Below are 23,835 nucleotides of genomic sequence, written 5' to 3'. Positions count from 1 at the left end.
TGTCCGTGCCCTCTGACCCGGAAGAAGACAGAAGAACTGAAGAAGAGGAGCGAAGAGAAGGAAAAGAGCTGTAAGGAGAAAAGAGGAAAGGTAGGAAAGCATTCAGTGAGAGTGGATTGGTATATGTGTGGATTAGTGTATGTGTGGATTGGTATATATGTGCGGATTGGTACGTGTGGATTGGTACGTGTGGATTGGTATACGTGTGGATTGGTATGCGTGTGGATTGGTATGCGTGTGGATTGGTATGCGTGTGGATTGGTATGCGTGTGGATTGGTATGCGTGTGGATTGGTATGCGTGTGGATTGGTATATATGTGTGGATTAGTATGTGTGGATTGGTATGTGTGTGGATTGGTATATATGTGTAGATTGGTATATATGTGTGGATTAGTATATGTGTGGATTGGCAAGTGTGTGAGAGTGATGGGTGTTATGCTGTACCATTTCCAATGTCTTTTTCATTATCTAATTATGCTCTAAAAGTACATCATAACTCCCATCATTCTATACTGTTCCATACAGAGCTGGGAGGCAGAGGCCTTGCACCCCCACCGCAGGACTCCTGAAAGGTAAGTGAACTTCAAAGAGGGAAAGGGTAGATAGTTAGGGGGGGGTAGATAGGGAGAAGGGAGTGAGACAGGGGTAGATAGGGCAGAAGAGAGTGAGAAGGGGTAGATAGGGCAATCATACTCCTATCATGCCAAGTCTGTGAGTAAATCCTGGAATCTGGGTATGCCTGGGCATGATAGGAATGTGATTGCTGTTAATCATATATATATATATATAATATTATTTAATTGTTTTGTCCTATTTTGGTGTGTTACTTACTTTAAATAAAAGTGTTAGATTTTTTTATGGTGTGTGGGGGGTCATATTCGGTTTTGGCCAGGTAAATGCTGCACTTTCGGTTTCAGTCCAGAATTTGTTTCGGTGCATCCCTACTACTAAGCCAGACAATGGTTTTGTTACAAGTTTTTATTCCTTTCTTTTTTGGGGATGGGGGGGGCGCCAGAGGAGTAGTCCGCACATGGCGCCAGAACACCTAAGGCCGGCTCTGCTCCCCAGACTTGTCCCCCATGCTCCAGGCTCCCTGGAGTCTAGCGGGGGCAGCCGGTAAACGTCTGTGCAATGCGCATAGACAAGATCTGCTTCTGTCCGGCCCTTCAGCCGGGGCTTCTATGACTGAGCACCGGAAGGTCATGTCATGTCGGGGCTCCGTCATTGCAGCCCCTGCAATTGCACAGACACTCACTGGCTTCCAGAGAGGTACAATGTTACTATTCAGAAAAGTCAGAGTGTATTTTAGATATCAAATGACTATTAAAACAAGCTTTTTCACCTTAGAATTATACTTGAATTTTTTTAAAACATAGAAAACAATATACTGCAAATACTGTTGCCCATTTAAAAAAACATAAGTAATGGTTTCGTAGCAAAGCACTGGGTCAGATAAAAGACTGACTGTGATAGAATTTTAGAACAAGTGTGAATTTCCAACAGAAAAACAAAAAAAAGCCCTATTATCCTTATAATAATAGTAGTGAGAGCACTGTGGAATGGAAAGGGTGAAAATGTGCTGGCCAATTTCTAAAATGAACAAGCCACACTTAACACTAAGCGGTCAGTGGGATAAAAAGCCCCGCTTGCTGGTGTCCTGCTGGAAGCCGATCCGGACCTATGTTTGTGTTACACACAGTGAAACTCATCTGTGCCCCCGGTGTACGGCTGCCAGGGTCAACTTCCAGCTCTGGATATGTGCAATTAATCTGAAAAATAACACCGAACTAGCCCCCGGTCTGTATCCTTAACTACCTTTCCCCCTCCTGCGGGCAAAGATCTCCAGGCCTCCTTAAGACGCGTCTAACAGTAGTGTATTTATATGGTGTGTGTAAACGCTGTATTAAACTAAGAAAACAATATTCATACAGACCCCAAATTTCTGGCAAGGGCCCCGGTGGATCACAAGCAGCCCTTACGGGGCCCGCTGCCCTCTTGGTATTCCTAACACTGCCGCTCCAGTCCGGGTGCTAACAGCTAAGCTGCGCCATGAAGGAAGCTGTTTGAGAAAACCTGGCAGCTTCGTTTCGGACTATTAACTTATCTGGCAAAAATAAGCATTGGGGTCGCTTCCAAAACGTACTTGTTATTGTGTATGTCGGCCTCAAACAAGTGCTTAGAGATAAATATGTACTCCACACCGTCACATTCCTGGTTCCTCTTCCCTCTGGTGGTATCTGTGAAAATGGGTTAAATGAAGAAAAAATATATATATATTAAATGATACATTTACGGCTCGAATAGATTAGGATTTCAATCTCTAGCATCCTAGTCTGCAAGGGAATGAAAGGAATTGTAGAATAGAAATTGATATAGGGGATATTTTTACACCCCCCCCCCCATACACACCATGTTCCTATTTTGGACCCATATCCCTTAGTCTATTTTTTCCTCCTCTAATATCCCTTTTTCCATGAGCTCGAAATGCTTGCGGGGTGTGAGTGCATCACAGTATTCTTTACAGCCATAAAATTCACAATGTGTATAGAAACAGCAGAAACCAGGTTTTGTATATTCATTCTGCAAATAATACATTATTATTATTATTATTATTATTCTACATGTATTAATCAGTTACACAAGATTAAGGAAAAGGTTACATAGTTCAATAAAAAGTGTCTTTTTAAAATGTTTTCATAAAAAATTATCTTACGTATATGAATCGTTTTTCAAAAGGCCCTACATGTTCCAAAAATAAAACGATCTATACTTTATTTAGGTAGATACACTAAATGACAAAGCGGGCAATATCGTTTGAAGAAAGACAGCAAAAAAATAAAAAAATTTCTCTGGTCCTATGGTGTAAAAAAAAGTCCTGTTCCTTAAGGGGTTAAAATACTCAGAATGCATTATTTTGCATTCTTTACTAGTGACTGTCCCTTTAAGTGTAAACTAAATGAATCAGAGCCAATGTACAAAGACTTTACAACCGGATTATGAAATGTTTTTTAATATACAACCTTATATCTATGATGTCACCAACAACGATGACAAAAAGCGTTACATTGTAACGGCGGCTTCTGTCCTTATTATTCACTTAATGGGTTTTACACGACTACAAAAGCTGCTCAGGAATTAGAACATCTGAAAGTATAGTTTTGGAAAAAAAACAAATACTGTTTCTAAAATCTCATTTAATTCTGTTTTTGTCATAAAGAGTAGTTTTTCCATCTCTCATCCAGTGCTCTCGCCTACTGCCTGCGCATGCTGCCTAATTGACAGCAGAGGCCGAAATCCCGACGGGATAACATATGTTAACCTGCGTTAAACCTTTAACCTCCCGCGGCACTCAGAAAGGTTAAAATCCCTCAGAGAAAATCGTCTCTATAAAAGCGTCTCGGGCAGAACATTTTAACACGTGTAAGGATGATGGAAGTGGAATCCGCGCAGACTGTTAAAGATGGCCGTGTCCGTCAGACAGCTCACTAAAGGGATTTGGTGTCAAACATACACTTTCTGACAGAACGGGGTATTTTTGTTCTTTCCTTACGGTGTCAGCCTCTACGTTTAAATTGAAGTCAGTCTGAGGATGTGTGATCGTTACCTTCTAATTGCAAAACCAGAAGTTCCGTATCCAGAAAAGACGGCTGGAACGCGGCGATAACGTTATGTCATTATTATTTTTCTTAGTCATGTAATTCGGTTGTATTCTTAATTACTTCATTCTGAGTTAGTCTTTGACAAAAACACACAAAATCGTTTATTTTTTTTTTGGGGGGGGGGAGTTGCAGTTAGAAATTCAGAGACCCGGCTGAAAGGAAGCGAGGGTACGTATGGTGTCAGAATTCTTTGGAGAAATGTATTGCCATTTTTTTTTTTTTTCTCTGTTAAGGATAAGGTTTCCCGGCCCTAAATCCTTTAAACACATCCTGTGATCTCAGCATGGCTCATCCTCGCTGCAAAACGTCTTCTGCTACAAACAAGCTTTCCATTATGGGGATTATGAATACAGGCCGCCCGTTTGTGTGGGGATGGGGTGATATTTCGTTTACAGAACACGGATGATATCCCGGTCATTTGGTACGCATGACACTAACAGCATGTTCTCACGAGGTACATACAGGCTCTTGTTTTAAACTTTGATATTTTACATCAAACTTCTGGAAAATAAACTTATAGTCCGGATCTATAATAAATACAACAGTGCTGGGAGTTTCGATATTCGGCCAACATAAATTAAAATTATTGTATTTTATTCATAGAGGACCAGCAGATTCTATGGCGCTATTACAATAAGAGATGATAGAAAATCAACATAAACATTTAAATTAACTATATATATACACAATAAGACATTTTTATACAGAAGGAGAAGCTTACTCGCTATCAAGATTAAGATCGGTTAAAATCGATCTTCTTGAGATTTAAGATATTTCTACAGGAATGTCTGCTCCAAGTCGATTAACCGGGGACAGCACTTTAGTAACAGCACTTTGGGATCTGCTGACGCTCCATTAAAATAATAAGAACGTAAAAACATTGACAAAGACTCCGTGAATGGTGCAGACTCGGAGTCACTTGCAGATCGCGCTCATATTTATGTAAATGATCGGTGGATAAACTGTATCCATTTCCGGGCACTCGCCAGCGTGAGGACTTTACAGTAACGTCTGTCCCAGAGGAGGAAGAACGGATATTTAAATATAAGTGAAAACATGAAAGCAGCTGTCCAACGTACAGGATGAAAAGTAATGATCAACGTATGGGGAAAACGTATTCATCTAAAGGGAAATTAAGTTAACGTCCCATGTCGAGAGCCATAAATATCGTACTCAGCAGATATAACAGTAGATTATATGGGGTCATGCCTATAAGTTTTGTACAGATGTGGCCCTGATGGACGGCTATATTTCTAATTAATTAAGGAAATAGAAATAATATAAACAGCACTGATAAAATGTATGGTTTAAATCATTTTACTTAGAGTGTATTTAATAGTACACCACAGGGCTTGATGTTTGTGAGATCATATTATAATATATTATTATATATTATATATTAGTGGCTTATGTTCTGGATCCATGGTGCTTCGTGAGATGAGGAAGACGCCAGCACTCACTGATCATTGCTTTGTGATTATTCATCCAAACTTATGGCAATACGAGGCAGACAGAGGGCTAACATACATGGCTTTACTGATTCGCGGTCGGAATACTGTTTGATGGCACCGTCAGAAGTGTGGGGGACAGTGGACTTGCCAGACTGCATTTGCTTATGTTCGGGATAGCCTTAAGCTTATCTCGTGCAGGCTTCAACTCACTAACTATTAATCTCTACCACTTCAGCTGGAAAGCGGTTTCAATTACCCAACACCATTCCATTGATTAAATACTTCTTAATCTAGATAACATTATATCCATTTTGTCTAAATATTCTTGCAATATTCAATCCCTTGATCTTTACGGAGTGTGCAGTGCAAAAGAGCTGGGAGACCATTTGTTGATTATCCTTCCCAATGAATACCTGATTTTAGAAATACGTTTTTCTATTTTTTTAAATTTGTTTTTTAAAGTAAACTTCACTTGCTTATTCACATTTCTGTCGCGGAAACAGCAAGTTAAATGACTAAAAGTAGGTAAATTACAGAAAACAAAAGGGAATATGATTTTGGTTTTGCCATCATCGCACATAATAGTCTCCAAATACTCCCTAGAAAGCACCAGTGTTATTAAACATGAGTTTGAGTCTGGATTGTCTGGAAAGGTCTTTTTAAATCATTGCGCGCCTTCCGGATTGCCTACTCCAGAGGATATTAAAAACACCCCAATTCGGAAAACCGTTATCAAAACCTTTTAATGTAACAGCTGTGTCTGGGAAAAAAAGGATACTCACATTTATGGCAGTCACTTCCTTAAAAGCAACAGTTTAATTGTTGAACAAACCTTTTTACAGTGTGTTAAATGATTGCTTTATTTGTTTTTTTCTACAATGTAACACTCTAGAAATATTGATTCGGTGTCGGGCCTCTGAGAATTGTTAAAGTGGCTTTGTCAGTTTCATTGATGATCATCTGGCAGATGGAGACATCCACAGAAAACGAAGACAGGATGTTTGTAGGCAGAAGGAAAGAGCTGTCCCTCCGACAAGCACGCAATGCGGCCTGATCGTCACAAAGCTTTACTCGCTGCACAGTAAATTTCAGCCAGTTTATGAAAGCAGAGAAAACACAGACACATTGCTAGCAGTAGATTATAGGACTTTTAGTTCAAGAAGTACGTGTGAGCAAACAATGGTCTAGATATTGTGGTTTATTATAAAGTAGCCATTTTTCGGTTCGTTTTGGGCCCATTCGATTTGGCAAAAAAATCTGGGGGCATTTTAAATTCAGGAAAGAAATTTGTTGCCCAGTGCCCACACTCACTCGCTCTCTCTCTTGCTCTCTAAATGTTTCCCTACGTTCTACTTCCGCACGTTCTTCCTTCTCCCTTCTATCTTCAATCCTTAATCTTGTATCTAATTTCTTTGTCTGCATTTCAACTGACATAACCCGGCTACATCCGCCAAAATGGTGGCGCTGCGGTGCCGTTCTCCCCAATCCTCCAATTGAGGGAGAGGATGCTCCGAGGGCAATATGGAGGCACTTTCAGTGAAGTCCTCTCCCCTGATTGGAGGATTGGGAAAGGACGTCACCACAAGCACCACCATATAACCATCGTTTGTAGCTTTCAGTGATGTCCTCTTCCACGATTGGAGGATCGGGGAGGACGGCAACGCAGTGGCGCCATTTTGGTGGATGTTACCGGGTCAGAACATGTCTCACACTGGCCTTTTTCGTACATCCCAAAGGTCCTTGTGAGTAAAGAGTGGAAAAGTGAAGAGTTAATGACAATTTAAATTACTCCTACCCCCAAAAACGAAGATGATTCCCCTGGCATCTGCTAACTGCTAATATCTTCCATGTATGATTGTTTTCTGGCCAGTTACTGGTTCTGTATCTCACTCAGGGGAGAGTCTACGGAAATTGGAGTCGATCTTTTTCTAAGCCAAAATCAGTCACACGCGCTCCCTCAAACATAAGTACTAACCTATGCTTGACCACATAATGTCCTCATTTCACATCACCTCAAGTTACAGATATTTATCATTTTAAACCTGACTCAAATTACATCATTGCAGACCTGGACTTAATTTGCTTCTCATTATTATGGTTTTTGACCACTATAAGTAGTGCTGCACGTTTTATTTACCCAAACTAATTTACAAAACCTTTCCTGCATTATCTATACACATAATTGTGGATTTTAGGGCTGTAGAACATTGTGATGCACTCAGAACATTCTAGAAAATAGGGAGATCACGGGAGAAATACTAACTGAGGCCGATAGAGGGAGAATACCCACACACATGCTTTTCCACCCTTGCACAGAGTCACATAAAGCTGTGACCTCATACATCCGCGTCGACATGGGCAATTACACATCTTTCACCAATAATAACAAAGTAAATACCAGCAACAGCCAGCATGACCTAATTTTAATCTGCAGTATTGTGGGGCAAGTACAAAATGATTACGAATGTCCCCCTCAGCCATCCTAAGGGAGTCATGGTCCAAATTATAATCAACAAGTCATCCTGCCTGATCCAGGTCTCACACATTCGCTATAACCACAGCCATAGTACCTGCAAGATTAAGTACTCACGTGGCACGGTCACTCCATAGTGCTGACTATCGCTGATTAACACCTTCCTCTTCAGTTCATTGATGCCAACTCCTACAGGACCTGCAAACAACATAATATTTGAGAACATTCAAAGCTAGGAAAGAAGGTAAGCCCAGAGGGAGGAGAAGAAAAATTACTTATGAATGAAAAATTTAGAACATTTTTTATTTAATTTTTTTCATCTCACATCAGGAGCCTTAAGCCTCTTCCTTCCCCGCATATCTGGGAGGAATTCAGAAATTCAACAGAACTAGGAGTACAGTTTCTGATTCTGCGTTGAGTTACAAAAATTTTACATTTTGGGGTCATGTGGAAAAAAGGCTATCTATGAATGGTGTTCATTTTCATCATAGCAAAATAAACTTATACACTGGGAAGGTCCATGGCATAAAAAAAACAATATTTTCATAGTAAATCCCGCTGTTCTATTTTCCCAGGAACTTATATATATATATATATATATAAAATCTACAAATCTTTCTCACTATTTTTTTTTTTTTTTATTATGGCACAATGTAGGAAGAAACAGATTTTTCTAATCAATTTTGGAAGCTATGGTACTATTAAAATTCTATTTTGGTCCTGTAACCAGTCTGTGGGATCCTGCACTGGGCAGCAGTTTGCAGCCTTCCTGGCCGGTCCAAAAATATTTCAGATTTAGATTTTTGCAATTATTTGCTTTACAAAAATCCGGGGAACACCTTGCCATTTCAAATACAACCGCGCACAGAAGTTCTTCATTTTGAAACACAATTCCAAAAGACATTAACTGCACAGTGGAAAACAATAATATCTTACTATATATCTGCTAACACTGGGGGCTATTTAATGAAAAATGCCTGCTGTATATGTATATATATATACATATATATATATATATATACATACACACACATATATATACATACATATATATATACATACATATATATATATATATACATACATACACACACACACACACCTGGGTTACATATGCAAAAACATGGCACTCTACAATTAGCACTCCCATTAATTACCATATTAATTTTGCCTTATGTTTACAGTTAAAGTAACAGTCAATCTCATATATATATATATATATATATATATATATATATATATATATAAAGTATATCTATAATTTTACTTCACTGAGAGGGTGGTAGATAAGTGGAACAGCTGCTTAGGAGAAGTAGTAGAAGCTAACACAGTGAGGGAATTTAAACATGTCTTGGATAGGCATCTAAGACAAGACTAAAGACTGATTGAGGTCTGGGTCTTTACAACAGGAAGAACTGGCAGAATAACGGCCCAATGGCTTATCTGCCGTCACATTCTATGTTTAATATACATTTACTACACGTAAGATCTTTCTCAGTCTCTAATCTTCCCACTAGCTATCAAAGCAGATTACTGTACTTTAAGATTTTTTCTTGGGCATCTTAAAGTATTATTGACCACCCGGTTACAGGAATCTCTACTGCCCCTCGCACATGGAATTTACACAAACATCACATGTAAGGAAGCATACACGCCGATCAGCCATAACATTCTGAGCACTGACAGGTGAAGTGAATAACACTGATAATCGTATTATCAGGGCACCTGTCACTGGGTGAGACATGGTGAACATTTCGTCCTCAAAGTTGATGTGCTAGAAGCAGGAAAAATGTCGTACAGATCTGAGCGGCCTTGAAAAACAGACGAGCTACAGAAAAGTTATTGCTGGTTCTGATAGAAAGCTGTTAGAACACACAGTGTGTTGCAGTTTGTTGCGTATGGGGCTGCGTAGCCGCAGACCAGTCAGGGTGGCCATGCTGACCCCTGTCGGCTGCCAAAAGCACCTACAATGGGCACGTGAGCATAAGAACTGGACCACGGAGCAATGGAAAAAAACGGCCGGTCTGCTGAATCACGTTTTCTTTTACATCACGTGGATGGCCGGGTGCGTCGCTTACTTGGAGAACACACGGCACCAGGAAGCAGCACCACACAACTTATAGGACTTAAAGGATCTGCTGCTAACATCTTGGTGCAGATACCACAGCGCACCTTCAGAGGTCTAGTGGAGTCCGTGCCTCGATGGGTCAGGGCTGTTTTGGCAGCAAAATCGGGAACCTACACAATATTAGGCAGGTGGTCATAATCTTATGGCTGAGCGGTGTATGCACAATGAATCTGAGGGTTACTGTAACTCAGAATAGCTGGACTTACTCACAATTTGCAATCACATTCAACGTATCTAACCCTCATTTTACTCATACTTCACAACTGTCCCTATTTTCCTAATCTTCTGATTGTCTGAGGGAGATCAGGGAAGGAGAGAGTGAGAGTGATTTGGGAACCAAAGAGGGACTGGCACTCTTAATCAGACAGACATCTAAAGCCAGGATCCTGCCTTGGTGATTATTATTAGTGTAGCTTGTGTGATATTGGGACGTCACAAGCTCTCCCCCTTGAGAGATTTAAAGGACAATGCATGATATTGTGTTATATAAGAACACATGAAACTGTCCGCAAAGAAATCGCACATCATTCGCTGAACCTCAAAATAACACATTATTTTAAGCCTCCTTTACGATACCACATAACATTCCCAATACAAAACTCCTTCAGTGCCATTACCCGCAGCACTGAGGTCTATTAAAAGTTACGTTTGGCAAAACTCTTAGTGATTAATCATATTTCCTAAAGACTATAACTCGCTACAATGGAATAATCCACTGCAACAAGTTAAAATGGCCAAAACAAACTCCCGCTAGTTTTCCTTTTCATCATGAATTAAATGGGATTGTTATTGGGATCTCAGATGCAGCTAGATCTCTGCTCGCAAACCAACAATGACTTCATTTTACATGCATTTATTATTATTTGCAAAGAGTTTGGACACTTAGCAGCTGCTGCTGGATACAGATATTTAAACGGCTATGGGTAGTTATCCTCCTTATTCGAACAAGAGGTCATAAGGTAAAACCGGAAGTCATAGGCTTAGATATAAGGAAAGGAGGTTCTAGCTTAACAAGTGGGTGGTAGATAAGTGGAACAGCATCCAGGCAGAAGTGTGATAGACATAAAGCTATCCTATATCGAAGACAAGACCAAGGACTAATTAAGGTCTGAGTCTCTACATCAGGAAAAACTCTAGGTTTCTATCCCATAAAGGCCACAGTATATTTTTGACTTGGTTTAACAATTAGCCACGTGATCACATTACGCTATTTTTATTTACCCGTTGAAATGTAAAGTAGCTGGTGTCACAGACTGTAAGGGGCATGGTCCGGTTACCCTTATTACTAGATAAAAATACATTAAATTACAGCTATGAACACTCAGATTAAGGTTCAAATTTTGGATGAAATGAACTTGAATACATGTGCGCCACAATCCAGTGCTGCGGACACGGCAATACATGCAGTAAGGTCACGTGTGCGGACAGGTTGCGTTGGAAATTGGCTTCGGTTCGAAAAAACACTTCTTTTCAGTGGCTTGTAAAGTGGTTTTGCAACACGGGAAGGTGCTTAATGGTATAAAAGCTAATTAGCACACGGAGACTTGAATTCGTTTTTCCTGCTGCTCAGAAGAATGGCTTATAAAAATGATGACATACCGGCAGCGTTAGGTTTCACACGTTGCTGGAAACGGAGTCTGAATGCAGTGTGTGGGTTGTAATAATTTCCCTTTAACTCCTGAATCCTGGTTGGGAAGCAGCCCTCTATGCCACTATTCCAGCTAACGTGGAACAAGTTACGGTGTCAATTTAAAACAAAGTGAGAGACGTGTTTTGGCTGAGAAAAGAAATCGCAACCAAATGAGATATTGTAAAGATTCCCTGAAACACACAAGGCCTGGGCTTAGCACCTCTCGGCTGTGCTAGCCAACAATTTGTAAGAGGCATCTGCTATGTGTGCTAAAATAAAGGAACTAATTCAAACAAAAGAAATTAACAAGGAGCATGTCTCCATTCACACTACTCATCAAACCATGTAACACCTACGCAATGTAACTGCTATGTTAAAGCGTGATTGTTATATGTCTTCTACAGGAATCCTGAATCTCTCGTGATGAGGTATCCAAACCTGGGTTTTTAACCCATGATCTACATTAGAGCTTGGGGTGAATTTCCTGGGAAGACTGGCAATTGTCTTGAAAGTTTTCCACTTTTGCATTATCTTTTTTCCACTGTAGAATGATGGACCGGTTTGGAAGTGGCCTTATAACCCTTCCCAGATTGATGGGCAGCAACAATTGCTCCTCTGAGATCATTACTGATGTCTTTTGTCCTTGACACACCTGAATGATCCAGACCAGCAAACTGCTAAAACTTAGGCTTTTTTTTCTTTTTAAAGAGGTGATCACACTTGATGATGACCATTTGATCAAGGACATTTGGTTACCTGTCTGCTACTTAGCATCTTAATTCCTATGAAAGCAGTAGTTTTTTTGTTGTTTTCTTTACACATGGCTTCTCCATTTTGGCTTTATTTCTGTTAAATCATAACTCCGTGTTATATGTTATGTGTTGTTGTTGATCTGAGGTTATGTTTACCTATTTTTCTAGAACTGCTAATGAACAGATGATTGTTGTTATGCCCTGATTTTGAAGAGGGTGTACTGTCTAGGTGCATTCACCTAGAATAGTTCTATTATGGACTGTGCCACAGGCTTTTACCCCCTGTGTTGCCACCTGATACTCTAAAAATAATAACTTACTTTGAAACTCAATTTTCTAGTCTATATTGTACTGTGAGGTGCTAATAAATAGTAAGTAACCCCAGAAAAAATAAATACTCTGCATATATTTGCAATCTAAGACTCCTAGATAATGTTATCATACTTCAGCGGCTGCTTGGAAACCAACTGAACTGCGGGACCTGAATCTGAAGACAGACTGGAAAGGCCCTTCTTAGCACGACAAGCCTTGGCCATATGTGCAAAAAATAAATGAACAAATGTAGTTGCGATACTTAATTTGATGCTTTAGCTCCGGGGCAACTCATCATTATTTATGGAACTATGGATTACCACCTCCCATAAAGAGACATGTAGATCCTTACTAGTGATCTCTGGCTACATTGGAAAAAACTGTTTGCGGAGAGCTCTGGGCTAGGAGATGTTTGTGTCTTCATAGTAGATCGTGTCTCTATCTAAACAATAAAATCGGTTTCAGATTTATTGTAACAAGATTCTAAGTAGAATTGGGCAGAAAAAGCAGGAGCTAACATTTCCCAAACTGAGAGGCTCTCAGCCCATTGATCCACAGCTAATAGCTCTGTTTAAACTTCATAAGAGCTGTTGAAATTGTGGAGTATTTCTTCAGCTGTGGTGGTTTCATAATAAACGAGTGGGCTCCCTCTCTGTACAAGCCGCAGGAAACACTTCAACTAAAGACAAGTCGTTTTAAGTGGCCGAACACTTTAGAATAAACACTTTGGATAAAACAAACCTAGTATTCACCAATTTTAATTTTCTTAAAGGTATGCTTTTACTTTTACGCGAAGTAATTGAAATGATATGAAAACAGATCCTGCTTAATATAAACACAGCTATAGCCTGTGTAAGAAGCTGAATCCAGCGAGCAAGAATTTAGCACGTATGGTTTAAATCCCATTCTTCTCGCTTAAAGCTGCCCTTAACCTCCTCCATGGTCCAGTGGGAGAACTGTGCCTAAGAACTTCACACTCCTAACCTTTCTGCTAAATACATAATTCCTTGTGCATAATTCCATCGCGGGATATACAATACCTGACTTATTTCGATACAGGAACCAAAGGAAAGAAAAAAAGATCAGTATTATTTATTCAGGAGTACAGATATAACAATAATTAGCTCAATTTACAGCCCAAACACACAATCTTCTTAAAAGCATTTCCCTTTTTCCCTTAAAGAAATATGAACAGGACATTCTAGTTCAAGTCTTTAAACCTTACATCTTCTTGTTTTAAGATGAAGGATCTAAGCGAAAAACAGCATCCTCTCTGCATTCTTTGGTGAAACAATGTAATTTTAGTGAGAAGATAGGAAGGAGAGCTTAAAAGTGAAAATGAAAAAGGGTACACCAGTCTTCAAAGAAAAACACATCTCCTGTGGAGATTATTCATACGGAAAGCACTTGGTACATCTACCTTAGGCTAGGGAAGATAGCAAAGAAGTGTAAAGAGAGGTAAGAAATACACAAGGTGAAGAAGACTGATGTGTCCAAGAAAGGACAGGAGGAAGACGATCTAAGTATGTAAGTACTCTGCTAGTATTTGAGTAAAAATATTAAGTAAACTTACAGCTTGAATACTGCCACAACCTGGAGACCTGAAATAAGTTGGTACCCATTTCATGAACTCGATGAGCCTCATCAGATCCAGGTTAAGGGGGAGTCATCCCACCAACTTTAGCATGTTGGTCCAATAAAACCTGTGTAAATTCTAGGCTTTGAGAGTAAAAATTTAGAGGGAAATAAATCTCCCAAGTTATATGAGACATGTCAGTTTAGGAAGAGGAGCAGAAAAAAAGAGAATTCCAGCCATGAGAACAATGGGAACTGACATTGCAAGGGGAAAAAATACAAAACGCATTATAAAAACTCAATGGTTTCAATATCTACTGCTTTTATTGAATGTAACCGGACAATACACTGGAATCCGCCAGCTACTGCAAATCCCTGTAATTTAATACCAAATAATATCAAAGTCCTGTTCAGCAGTAGCAATCGCCTTGACGTGGCAAATTATAAGAATTTGCACATAGACAACGACAGATATCACTGACACGCTCAATGTTTTCCTTCATGGATGATTAAACATGAAGTAAAACTTCTGAAGTGTCCATGACATCTGTCAGCAGTTCCATTTTGATAAACATTGTACTTCCCAGAAGTCTCTCTGCAGACCATACCTCCTCGACTTGTAAAAGGAAGAATGATCACTGGAGGGCTTCTATCACCACCGCTTTGTATAATCGTATCAATATTTAAACATATGTAGACGAGGCACGGTGTTCCATAAAAGTTTAAGGTTGCATCATATTCTGAAGTATTTTTTTTTACTTTCTCCTGTCTGTTAAAGTATTAAGGTAATTGATGAAGTGAAGTCACAGCAACAGTGCTTCCAGATTTCAATGTTTTATTCAACCAAAACACAAAGTATAAAAATGCACAAAATGCAAAAAGTGTTGGCGTATGCAGCTGAACGCCTACCCAGTAAGTACTTCAGAACATCCTTTTTTTTTTTATCACCCATGGCAAACTCTCTAAAGTTAGGGCAACCCTCCTTACATAAACTGTAGAGGTATACTCGATTGGTGACATTTTAAAGGTGGAAACCGCTTAATAACACATGGACCCTTGAGGCTCATCATTAGAATTGGGGGGAAATAGCTAAAATTCACATATACAACCAACATCATCCCACTAAGCTTACATAAAATGACATCTTTCTCCCTTATCTCAAAGCTAAACTTGCTAACTTCTATAGTTAGTCAATTAACATATAGTTTACATTTTTTGGCATTTTGTTATGTCCCGTCCCATAAAAAAGCACAGAAATTAGCAGAAGGTTGTACGACTGATGGGAACCCTACAGAAGAATATCGCTACTCTATACGTAAACATGGTTAGCTACAGCAGTCGGTGGAACCTTCGGCAGGTGCCTTTATGAATGTTTGAAAACACTTTCTCTGACAGTAAGAACAGCAATTTAGCTTCCCACCGAGTTGACTTTTAGATAACCCCGTTTTTCCATCAGACGCTGGAACACTGACTGATTCAACTCCCACACATGCAAACACTATGCGTTTTAGCTTATAATATCAGATGCTATGTTGTTTATTCATTGAAAGTATCAAAATGTCAATTCCAGGTGTCCCTCCGTCTGCTACACAATGGTAATGGAAGACACCTCTGTGCACATTTGGAAATGTTTGCACAGGATAGACTCACTAGAAGGTAACATAACTGGCAGGGGTCTTAGGAACATTGATGGTTTTTCGGCGCAGGGAGGGATAGGGAGTTAAGCTTTTCAATCCCCAGAAATCATCCAATATCCTGGCTGTGGAGCAGATATAAGTTATACTATTTATTTGTTAAAACTTTTTTGCAGATTTTCTGAGACTTCTCTGAGGTAATCAAGGAACAGAGGCAAGTGCATTTTTTTGTTCAAAGCAGCCTGTCACGGAAGGACATTCTTTTGTTTTGTAAGGGTGTTATACGGTCTGATAAAGGCAAAGGACTGGCATTTTAAGCAATGCGTTGAGGCTTCCAATGTGCTAATTTTCCAACCCTTGAGTCATTGTAGCTATCTGGGAACATTCTATGTATGGAATGGTTTACTACACACAGCTGAGCAGATAAGAACTCAACACAAGGGGAACGCTCAATCGATTTTACAATCTAGAGGGAGTTAGGGTGTACTACACAAGGGGGTAAAAGTGCCACTGTTAAGGATAGTCCAGCCACATTGGTATAAGTATCGTTCGACGGCAGGAGAGAGACTAGGAAAAGTGGGCGAAGGAAAATGGGATGAAGGACGTCAAAGTGGGTCTTGAGAGATTTTTTGAAAGACGGAAAGCCCGGGGAAAAGATGGAAAGGCCGGGGAGTGCATTCCAGAGAATAGGGGCAGCCCTTGAGAAGTCTTGTAAGTGTTCGTGAGAGCTAGAAACCAAATGGAGATCATCGGATAAGCGGAAAGACCGGGCAGGAGTGTATTTGGACATGAATGAGAAGATGAAGAGCCATTATGAAGAGGTGTTCGTAAAGCGATGGGAGAAGAAGATATGTCTGGCAGCAACGTTCAAGGTATGAGGTACCCCAGCTATGATAAGGTTACAATAATCGAGGCGGGAGCTAATGAGGGCATGAACAAGAGCCGTTGTGCATCTTGTGTAAGGAAGGGACAAATGTGGCAATGTTTTTAAGTTGTAGACGGACATTTTTTGAGAAAGACAGGATGGGGGGGTGAATGATGTCATCAAGACAATCTATATTCTAGATGCCAAAATATTATTTTCCAGATATACCGTATTTGCTCTGAAAAATTCCCCCCGTCTTATAATCGAGGTCGTCTTCTAATCAGACCTCATTCTGCTGGGGCCAGGCTGCTTACCGGGCTTTGATCGCGAGCAGCGTCTCTGCTATCAGCAGCAGAACAGGAAGCTAGCAGAGTGTCACATAACTCTGCCTCCCCCTCCTTCCTCTGGGGGCGGGGCCAGAGAAGTTGCTCGCACAGCCGGGCCCCTGCAGAAATCTGCAAGTGGGAGATCTGCAGTTCAGGTAAGGGGGTGGGGGGTTTGAGCGTGTGTGTGTATGTGTGATTAATGGAATGAATGAGTATTTAAATGTTTGTGAATGAGTGTGTGTGTGTGTGATAACATGGATGTGTAAGGTGGGTGGGGGTGGTAGCATGGCATAGGGAGGCTGTAATCACACTTCTAACATCCCCAGGTTCCAGCATGTACTGGCTGCCTTGGCTTGATAGGAGTGTGATTGCTGTTAGCAGTTATATATATATATCTCCAGAAATGCATTTTAACCCCCTATATGCCACTCAGCCCCATGACATGCCTTTTAACCACCTATATGCCAGAGTGGCATATAGGGGTATAAGGCATATCATGGGGCAGAGGGGCATATAGGGGGTTAAAAGGCATATCATGGGGCACAGTGGCATATAGGAGGGTATAAGACATTTCTGGAGGCAGAGTGGCATATAGAGGGTTAAAAGGCACATCATGGGGCAGAGTGGCAAATAGGGGGGTATAAGGCATTTCTGGGGGCAGAGTGGCAAGCCTGGGGGCAGATGTGCATAACTGGGGGGGGGGGCAGGTTGGCAAATAAAAGGAAATAAAAAATATATTTTTTTTTCAATCATAGCTTTTATTAAATATGAAAATTAGTTTACATGAATTAATATTTACTAGTAAAACTTTTTTCCTATAGGGTAGTCTTATATTCAGGCTTTTCGTTTTTTTCCTAAATTAATATTTTGATTTTGGGGGGGGTCGTCTTTTAATCAGGGTCGTCTTATAATCGAGCAAATACGGTATTTATACTTCTAAGCAGCTCTTCACCAGTAACAGCACCTAAGGGGATAAATGAACTCTGGCAAATGACACATCTTGATTTAAATACATGTTTGTTTTACAAACTACCAATCATTAAATGGTGTAACATGATGTGGCTGCTAGCCTGGCTAATTTAACCTTTTTTTGGGACAGTTTTCTTCTGCCAATTGATTCGAACAAATATATTAAACAAAAAGTAGAATGCACTTTGCGCTCAGCACACATGAATATAATTAGTATGATTATATTTTAATGAACTGCACTTGATTCCAAAAGGAAATGTGCTATATGCCAAACATTATCTTTTGGCAATAGCACCGAATGCATTTTCACAATCACCCTTTAAATTTGCCAGCACATGTGATAATTTTCATTAGGGTTGTTGTTCCTGACATGTGACAACAATTTCCAGGTACTTCATTTGTTAGGTGGCTAAAGATTCAATTATGATCTCCCTGTCTCAATGCAAATCTTTTAACAATAGCACAATGCATTCAGGGGCTCCTTTCCCTTAGTGATATATCCCTTCCACTAAATCCATAAGGTATAGAGTTTGGGCTCTTGTTGGCTCAATGAAAAGGTCAATACAGTGGCAGACCCATCTGGATGTTTGTTCTTAATCATCAGGGGAACTTTCTTAATAAGCTGACCCTGACACTTTTTCAATATTCAACCAACTGCGTTAACCAAATGGCTCTAATACCGGTCCTCATGTAAACCTTGATTTTTATTATTTAAAAGTACACTTAATTGAGTAAGAGCTACGGTCAGAGAAGTATCCATTGTCTCGGTGAAGACCTTACTGTATAACAATATCCAATGGGATAGTAGTCGACATGTACTGTATGTGTTAGATTTTCCAACCATACAATGACAAAATTGTTGTTTTGGCTAATAAAATACAGAAACAGGAAAACGTTTTGGCAGACAAGAACTGTATGGCTCATCAAGTCTTCCCTTCCCGTACCTAAGGAGACTTCATTTCTGATGTTGGTTCCTACACAGGGCAGTCTTACGCCCATCTCAAACATTCTTAAATTCATGTAACTTAGAAAAAAAAAAAAAAAGTTAGCTTTCAAGTGTGTGCCTATTAGTCCCTAAAACTTAATTCCAGATGTATCCCAAATTTTTTTCCAAATCTTGTTTTTTTTCTTACAAAGGACGATAGACAAAACTTAATGTATGATTGGAAGGTGTGGCTTTTCATCACTAACTGATTAGTACAGTAATGCGATGACACTACTGGAAAAGTTTAGATGGTGTCAGATTGTCTGATAGATAACCAATGGAACACCATTGACGTCCAAGCCCTGTTTTGGCAGAACCATTATCAAGTTCACAGTCTCAAAAGGAAAGACCAAGAAATCACTTTGATTCCTCCTTTCTCCAACCCTGGCTCTCTGTGTTACCAGAAATTAATGTCAGAAAAGAGTTTCCAGCTCAAGAATTATAGTTCCTTTCCATCTGAATGCTATTGAAGAGATTACTCTATTTTAAGGGGTGAGGGGTATATTTCTGAAGAAAAAACAGCTCGCTCCAGCTCATTCGCAGACTTTGGAAAGTGAATCACTGCAGATAACAAAAACCATGGCAAAAAATCTCTACTTCTATTATTTCAAGGTTACGTTTCAACACCTAATCATATTTTAAGCAGAATAAACAAGGTTCGTATAGTATTACAGCTTATCAGTTGAAGCTTTGTTATTTGTGGTTTTGTCAATAGTTTCCAAGCTACAATGTGACATTACATTGGCTTTTTTAACACCCAAATCTGGAGCCTTTCAGCAATAAAACTCTGAAAATTGTAAAAATAGTGGAAAATTATTAGCAGATGCAGTACCATAATATTTGACATCATAGAAAGGGTTCTAAGCAACTCTATTCATAACATAACGATTGTTAGAAGTTCCAACAAAGCTTGTCTTTTACAAAAGATCCATACTCACCGACCAGGACTATCAGTCTGTATTTCTCATTAGCCGGTCGCTGATACAAAGCTACCTCTTCATAGGTCGGCACATCTGCCATATCGTATTGATCGCTCTTCTTACATTCATACATAAATTTATTTGTTTTTCTGTCCTTCCTGCTGAGACGAAAACTTCTCCTAAACCCAGCTAAATAAGGAAAGAAATAAAAAAAAAAAAGAAAAAAAAAAAAAAAGAAAAACACATTTTTTAGATCAAAACTTGAAAGAAATCTGGATGGATTTACCTTGTTCAGAAAACTTTCATAATCATCATATTCATAAATATTTTAACAAATGTAACAGCACAGAAATCATTACAGTATAACCAGAAAAAATACAGCCGTGACTGATTTTACTTCTGTACAGTTTAAAGGCACCCTCTGAACTATTACTTATTCCTGTCTCGATCTGGCCATAAATCCAAGACAAGTTATAGGAAAAACAGGACTTACAATATTCTAAAGTAGTCTACAGGATTTCGGACTTTCCAAAAGAGATACGGCTCGAATATGGGTTTTTCTTTTCTAAACCCTTACCTTTTTTTTTAGATTATTAATTTTAGCTCCTGTAAAGCCACTTACTGTATATTAAAAAAGAAGCAATCGTAACTTGAAATAACCGAGCTTTGTGAGGAACGTTACATGTTTTTTAAGCTCTCTGAAACCTTCAGCCATTAAATAGCTGGATATTTATTAGGCAATGCACATGTAAGGTGGACATAAAAATGAGCAAACATTACGAGCCCAGCTAGTAACGAATAACAGAGATGAACTGTAAAACCCTCGTTACTCTGATGTGAATGTCTATGTACTAAATGTCTACACACAGAAATACGGTTAAATTCCGTTTTCAAAAAGAAGGCGTTCTTGGGGTGCTATGATACTACTCAGAATCTTTGGCTCCAACAGAAAAACACGTGTAGTGCGGATAGTCATTGTACATACCACCCCAACATTTTAGGGGTCCAAATCAGGATATCTGTCTTGGGATGTGTGGCGAGAGGTGGGGGGGGGGGTGGCTACCTACCAACGTTACTCAAAGAGCCACCTTGTGGCCCTAAGCTGAAGAGCATCTCAAGAAGACCGTGCAGAAGCTGCAGTGGGGGTGTGCAATGGTGCTGCAACAGCTCCCTAGGACCTCCCCGACTGTCCCATGATGCCCACAAAAGTGGGACAGTGCCCCAGGACTGTCCTGAGAAAAGTGCAACTGTTGGGAGGTGTATATTATTTAGTAGTTAGTAAATCTTAAAGTATTTCAAAAGGCAAAACCAGAAACCCAATATGTTTTACAGATAAATCATAAACAATGTTAGCTCAAGTTAATTTCTGATCAAGTAAAAAAATCTGCTAGTAAAAAAAAACAAAGCAGGAATTGTTAGTGAATGACATCTGTAAATCTGTGAACAAAGCACATAACACTGGGGGTGCTTATAGAAAAGCATTATACAGGGCATGCAATGCCTGCAGGTATACCCTCTTTGTCAGCTACCCCCCCAGTCGCATGGATGTTTCAGGGGTGCTATTGTATCAAGGTTTTTTGTTCATGTATGAAAAGATTTTGTAGCATAGAGCAGTAATAGTAAATACTAATATGAGTAACAATATGGGCTACTGTAGCAGTAGTATTATTTTGCCTCTATTATAATGCTTTTTTGTATGAAAATGTTAGCTTATCATTATTTCTGTCTGTCTGGTAAAAAGTAGAGGTATAACCATGTTATCATGCATCAGTGTCTTTGTACGCTTCCGTAAAGGGGTTTATACGCAGTGTGTGCGTGTAGAGTTTTAATACTACTACTACTAATAGTTAATAACGATTATCATCATCATCATTACAGACAGCCTATTAAAGCCCAGACCGCTGCCTCCCTGCTCCGAGATTCCCGGTTATAATGTGAAAACCTGTCCCTTTCGAGAGAAACACGCAGAACATTGAAAGAGATGCGTTTCTGAAGTCTGTTCAGTTAAAAATAATCTTAATTATATGTGAAATTGTGTTTAGGATCAAAGCACCATGCCAGGTAAGCGAGCAGAAGAAATACTTGCACGGTTTAACCCTTTCAGTAGTACAGGGGTTTACAAGAAATAACTTCCACTCATGTTCACAGAACACAAATGTTGCAGTTAGTTCTATAGCTCTTATATATTATATTAAAGCACTTTTTAAAACTCAAAATCCACAACAAACTCTAATCCGGAAAATATTTACTAATCTACAAGCAAACCCATTCCCCTCTGCTTTCATTACGTATGATTATGGAAACTTTGGCTGCACTTATAAAACCGATACTTTGGTTGACAAACAAGAGGGAAAAAAAGATCATGACATAACAACTTAATGGGATGAGAAAAATGATCGTGTTTTATTACCACAAAGCGTTCCAAAGCAATTACGGTCTTGAGAAGGTCAACTCAATTGACAGGTTCAGTTGAAAATGAACATTTGTAAATTTCCTAATCCAAGGGAAGGTGTAGTAATGCAGGGTGCCACTAGATGGCGCACAGTGCAAATTCACTACTGATTATGCCCCCTCGCCCTGTTACGAGTCGGGTCCCCATTTGGTTAGTCTATTGGTGCAGGCTTGTAGGTTAAGACATTACAAAAATGATTGCCCTTCTTCCACAATCTTTTTTGTAGCTGTTGTAAGATATACAAAATTCTGTGTGTTGAGGGGATGACTACTAGTTATAAACGTATCATGAATATGACACAGGAAACCGAAAGCTATTGTTTGCAGCCATCCAAACCAAGTAAGAACATGAATTTCCAAGAAAGTACATATGATAAAGTAAAGTTCTTTTTGCATACGTGACATTTTCTGGAACAGATATAAACAAAGTGTTCTTTTTCTGACACTTTCTCCCACCCATTCGCTGCAAACTCAACACCACTTTAAGGAAAACTCCATCCATCATATGCACTTTAATGCATGTACATGGACATTCTGCAGAAGCTCTCTACAAGCATTTGCCCCCTTTTACGTTATCCAGCTCTTTGCTGTGCTGGAGTAGTCTTCGGCCAAACACATATATGCCACATGATACACTTACCACCATTCTGTAAGCATTCCAGGTAATGTATGCATGCGCAGAAAGCGCCCCCCATAAATTCAATGGGAGAGTTTTCCTATCACTGTCTGGCAGCTTCAAGCAATCAATCCATGGCATTAAACTACCTTGGAAGCAGTGAGGAGCTTCAGCTTCTCCTAAAGATAAATTATTTGTAGGTTTGATGACATATATTAGTGCATTTAAAGTACATTACTTGTTGTGATAACATATTTCATGAAAACATAGCTTTATAACTATTCATTACTATTTGTAGATTCAGGAGGATGACCATGGAGCGATGAGGAGAAAAGGTATTTATCAGCTGCAAACACACGAACAATAAAGACATGGAAAGAATGATTATTCAGTCAAACCGGTGTGGAAAAAAACATTCCTATAACACAAGCTAAACTTGAGGATCTATGCTGTAACAGGAGACATGTCTGGCTTCTCGAATAAATGTCAGGGCAGAGGCCATAACTGATATTATCGTTACAATGTATCTGTAGGACACGGTGCGTGGGTTCTACACATCATCACTCTACACACTCGCTAAACGCAGCGGATGGATCCAGTGACATGGTGATTCACAGGCTAAGCAGTTAGCGTAACACACTTAGGAGGTTAGGAATATCACATTCTAGATGAATTACATATCAATCACATACTAGCCGGGGGGTTAAATACATGTTTCACTTACTGTAAACTGGCTTAATATATTCATCTAAATAATAAATTAATCTTCGTTCATTAAACTGGCGAATGCCCAACACATTCCTCTCTAGTTCTTTATAGTTGGGAAGAAAATCAGATTTTTTAATAATATATAATAAGAAAGTCTTAAAAAAAAAAAAAAAAAAAAGACAATATCATGTTTCTATCCAACTGTTAATTCTGTTCTTATTCAAATTGGCACCAATAAACCTTGATCCATTACAAATTGGTAAAAACAAACTTTTAAACTGATCCCCGGTGAATAATGGTTGTAAAGTGAAGAGATGTTTATGATTTTAGGAAATATTACATGAATGGTAGGCAAATATTTTGTGTCTCAACGGATAAGCA

The 23,835-nt window shown here is 39.3% G+C and overlaps 1 protein-coding gene across 1 annotated transcript in view; it reads right to left on the bottom strand.

The window, feature by feature from the left end:
* The window catches only part of LOC149287193 (MAGUK p55 subfamily member 7), an 86,642-nt gene that overhangs the window by 10,064 nt on the left and 52,743 nt on the right, over window positions 1-23,835 (bottom strand). The window contains exons 11-13 of the mRNA XM_089493186.1: window positions 19,698-19,868; window positions 7,701-7,781; window positions 2,144-2,237 (exon numbers count right to left, since the gene is read on the bottom strand). Coding sequence (XP_089349312.1) covers window positions 2,144-2,237; window positions 7,701-7,781; window positions 19,698-19,868 — 346 coding nt within the window. The remainder of the gene's footprint in view (window positions 1-2,143; window positions 2,238-7,700; window positions 7,782-19,697; window positions 19,869-23,835) is intronic.

Source organism: Sceloporus occidentalis, unplaced genomic scaffold (genome assembly GCF_023333645.1).
Source record: "Sceloporus occidentalis isolate IW3139 unplaced genomic scaffold, rSceOcc1.0.p SCAF_63, whole genome shotgun sequence".
Classification (NCBI taxonomy): Eukaryota; Metazoa; Chordata; class Lepidosauria; order Squamata; family Phrynosomatidae; genus Sceloporus; species Sceloporus occidentalis.
Note: the sequence above shows the minus strand (reverse complement) of the source record. Positions and strands in the feature narration are given on the sequence as shown.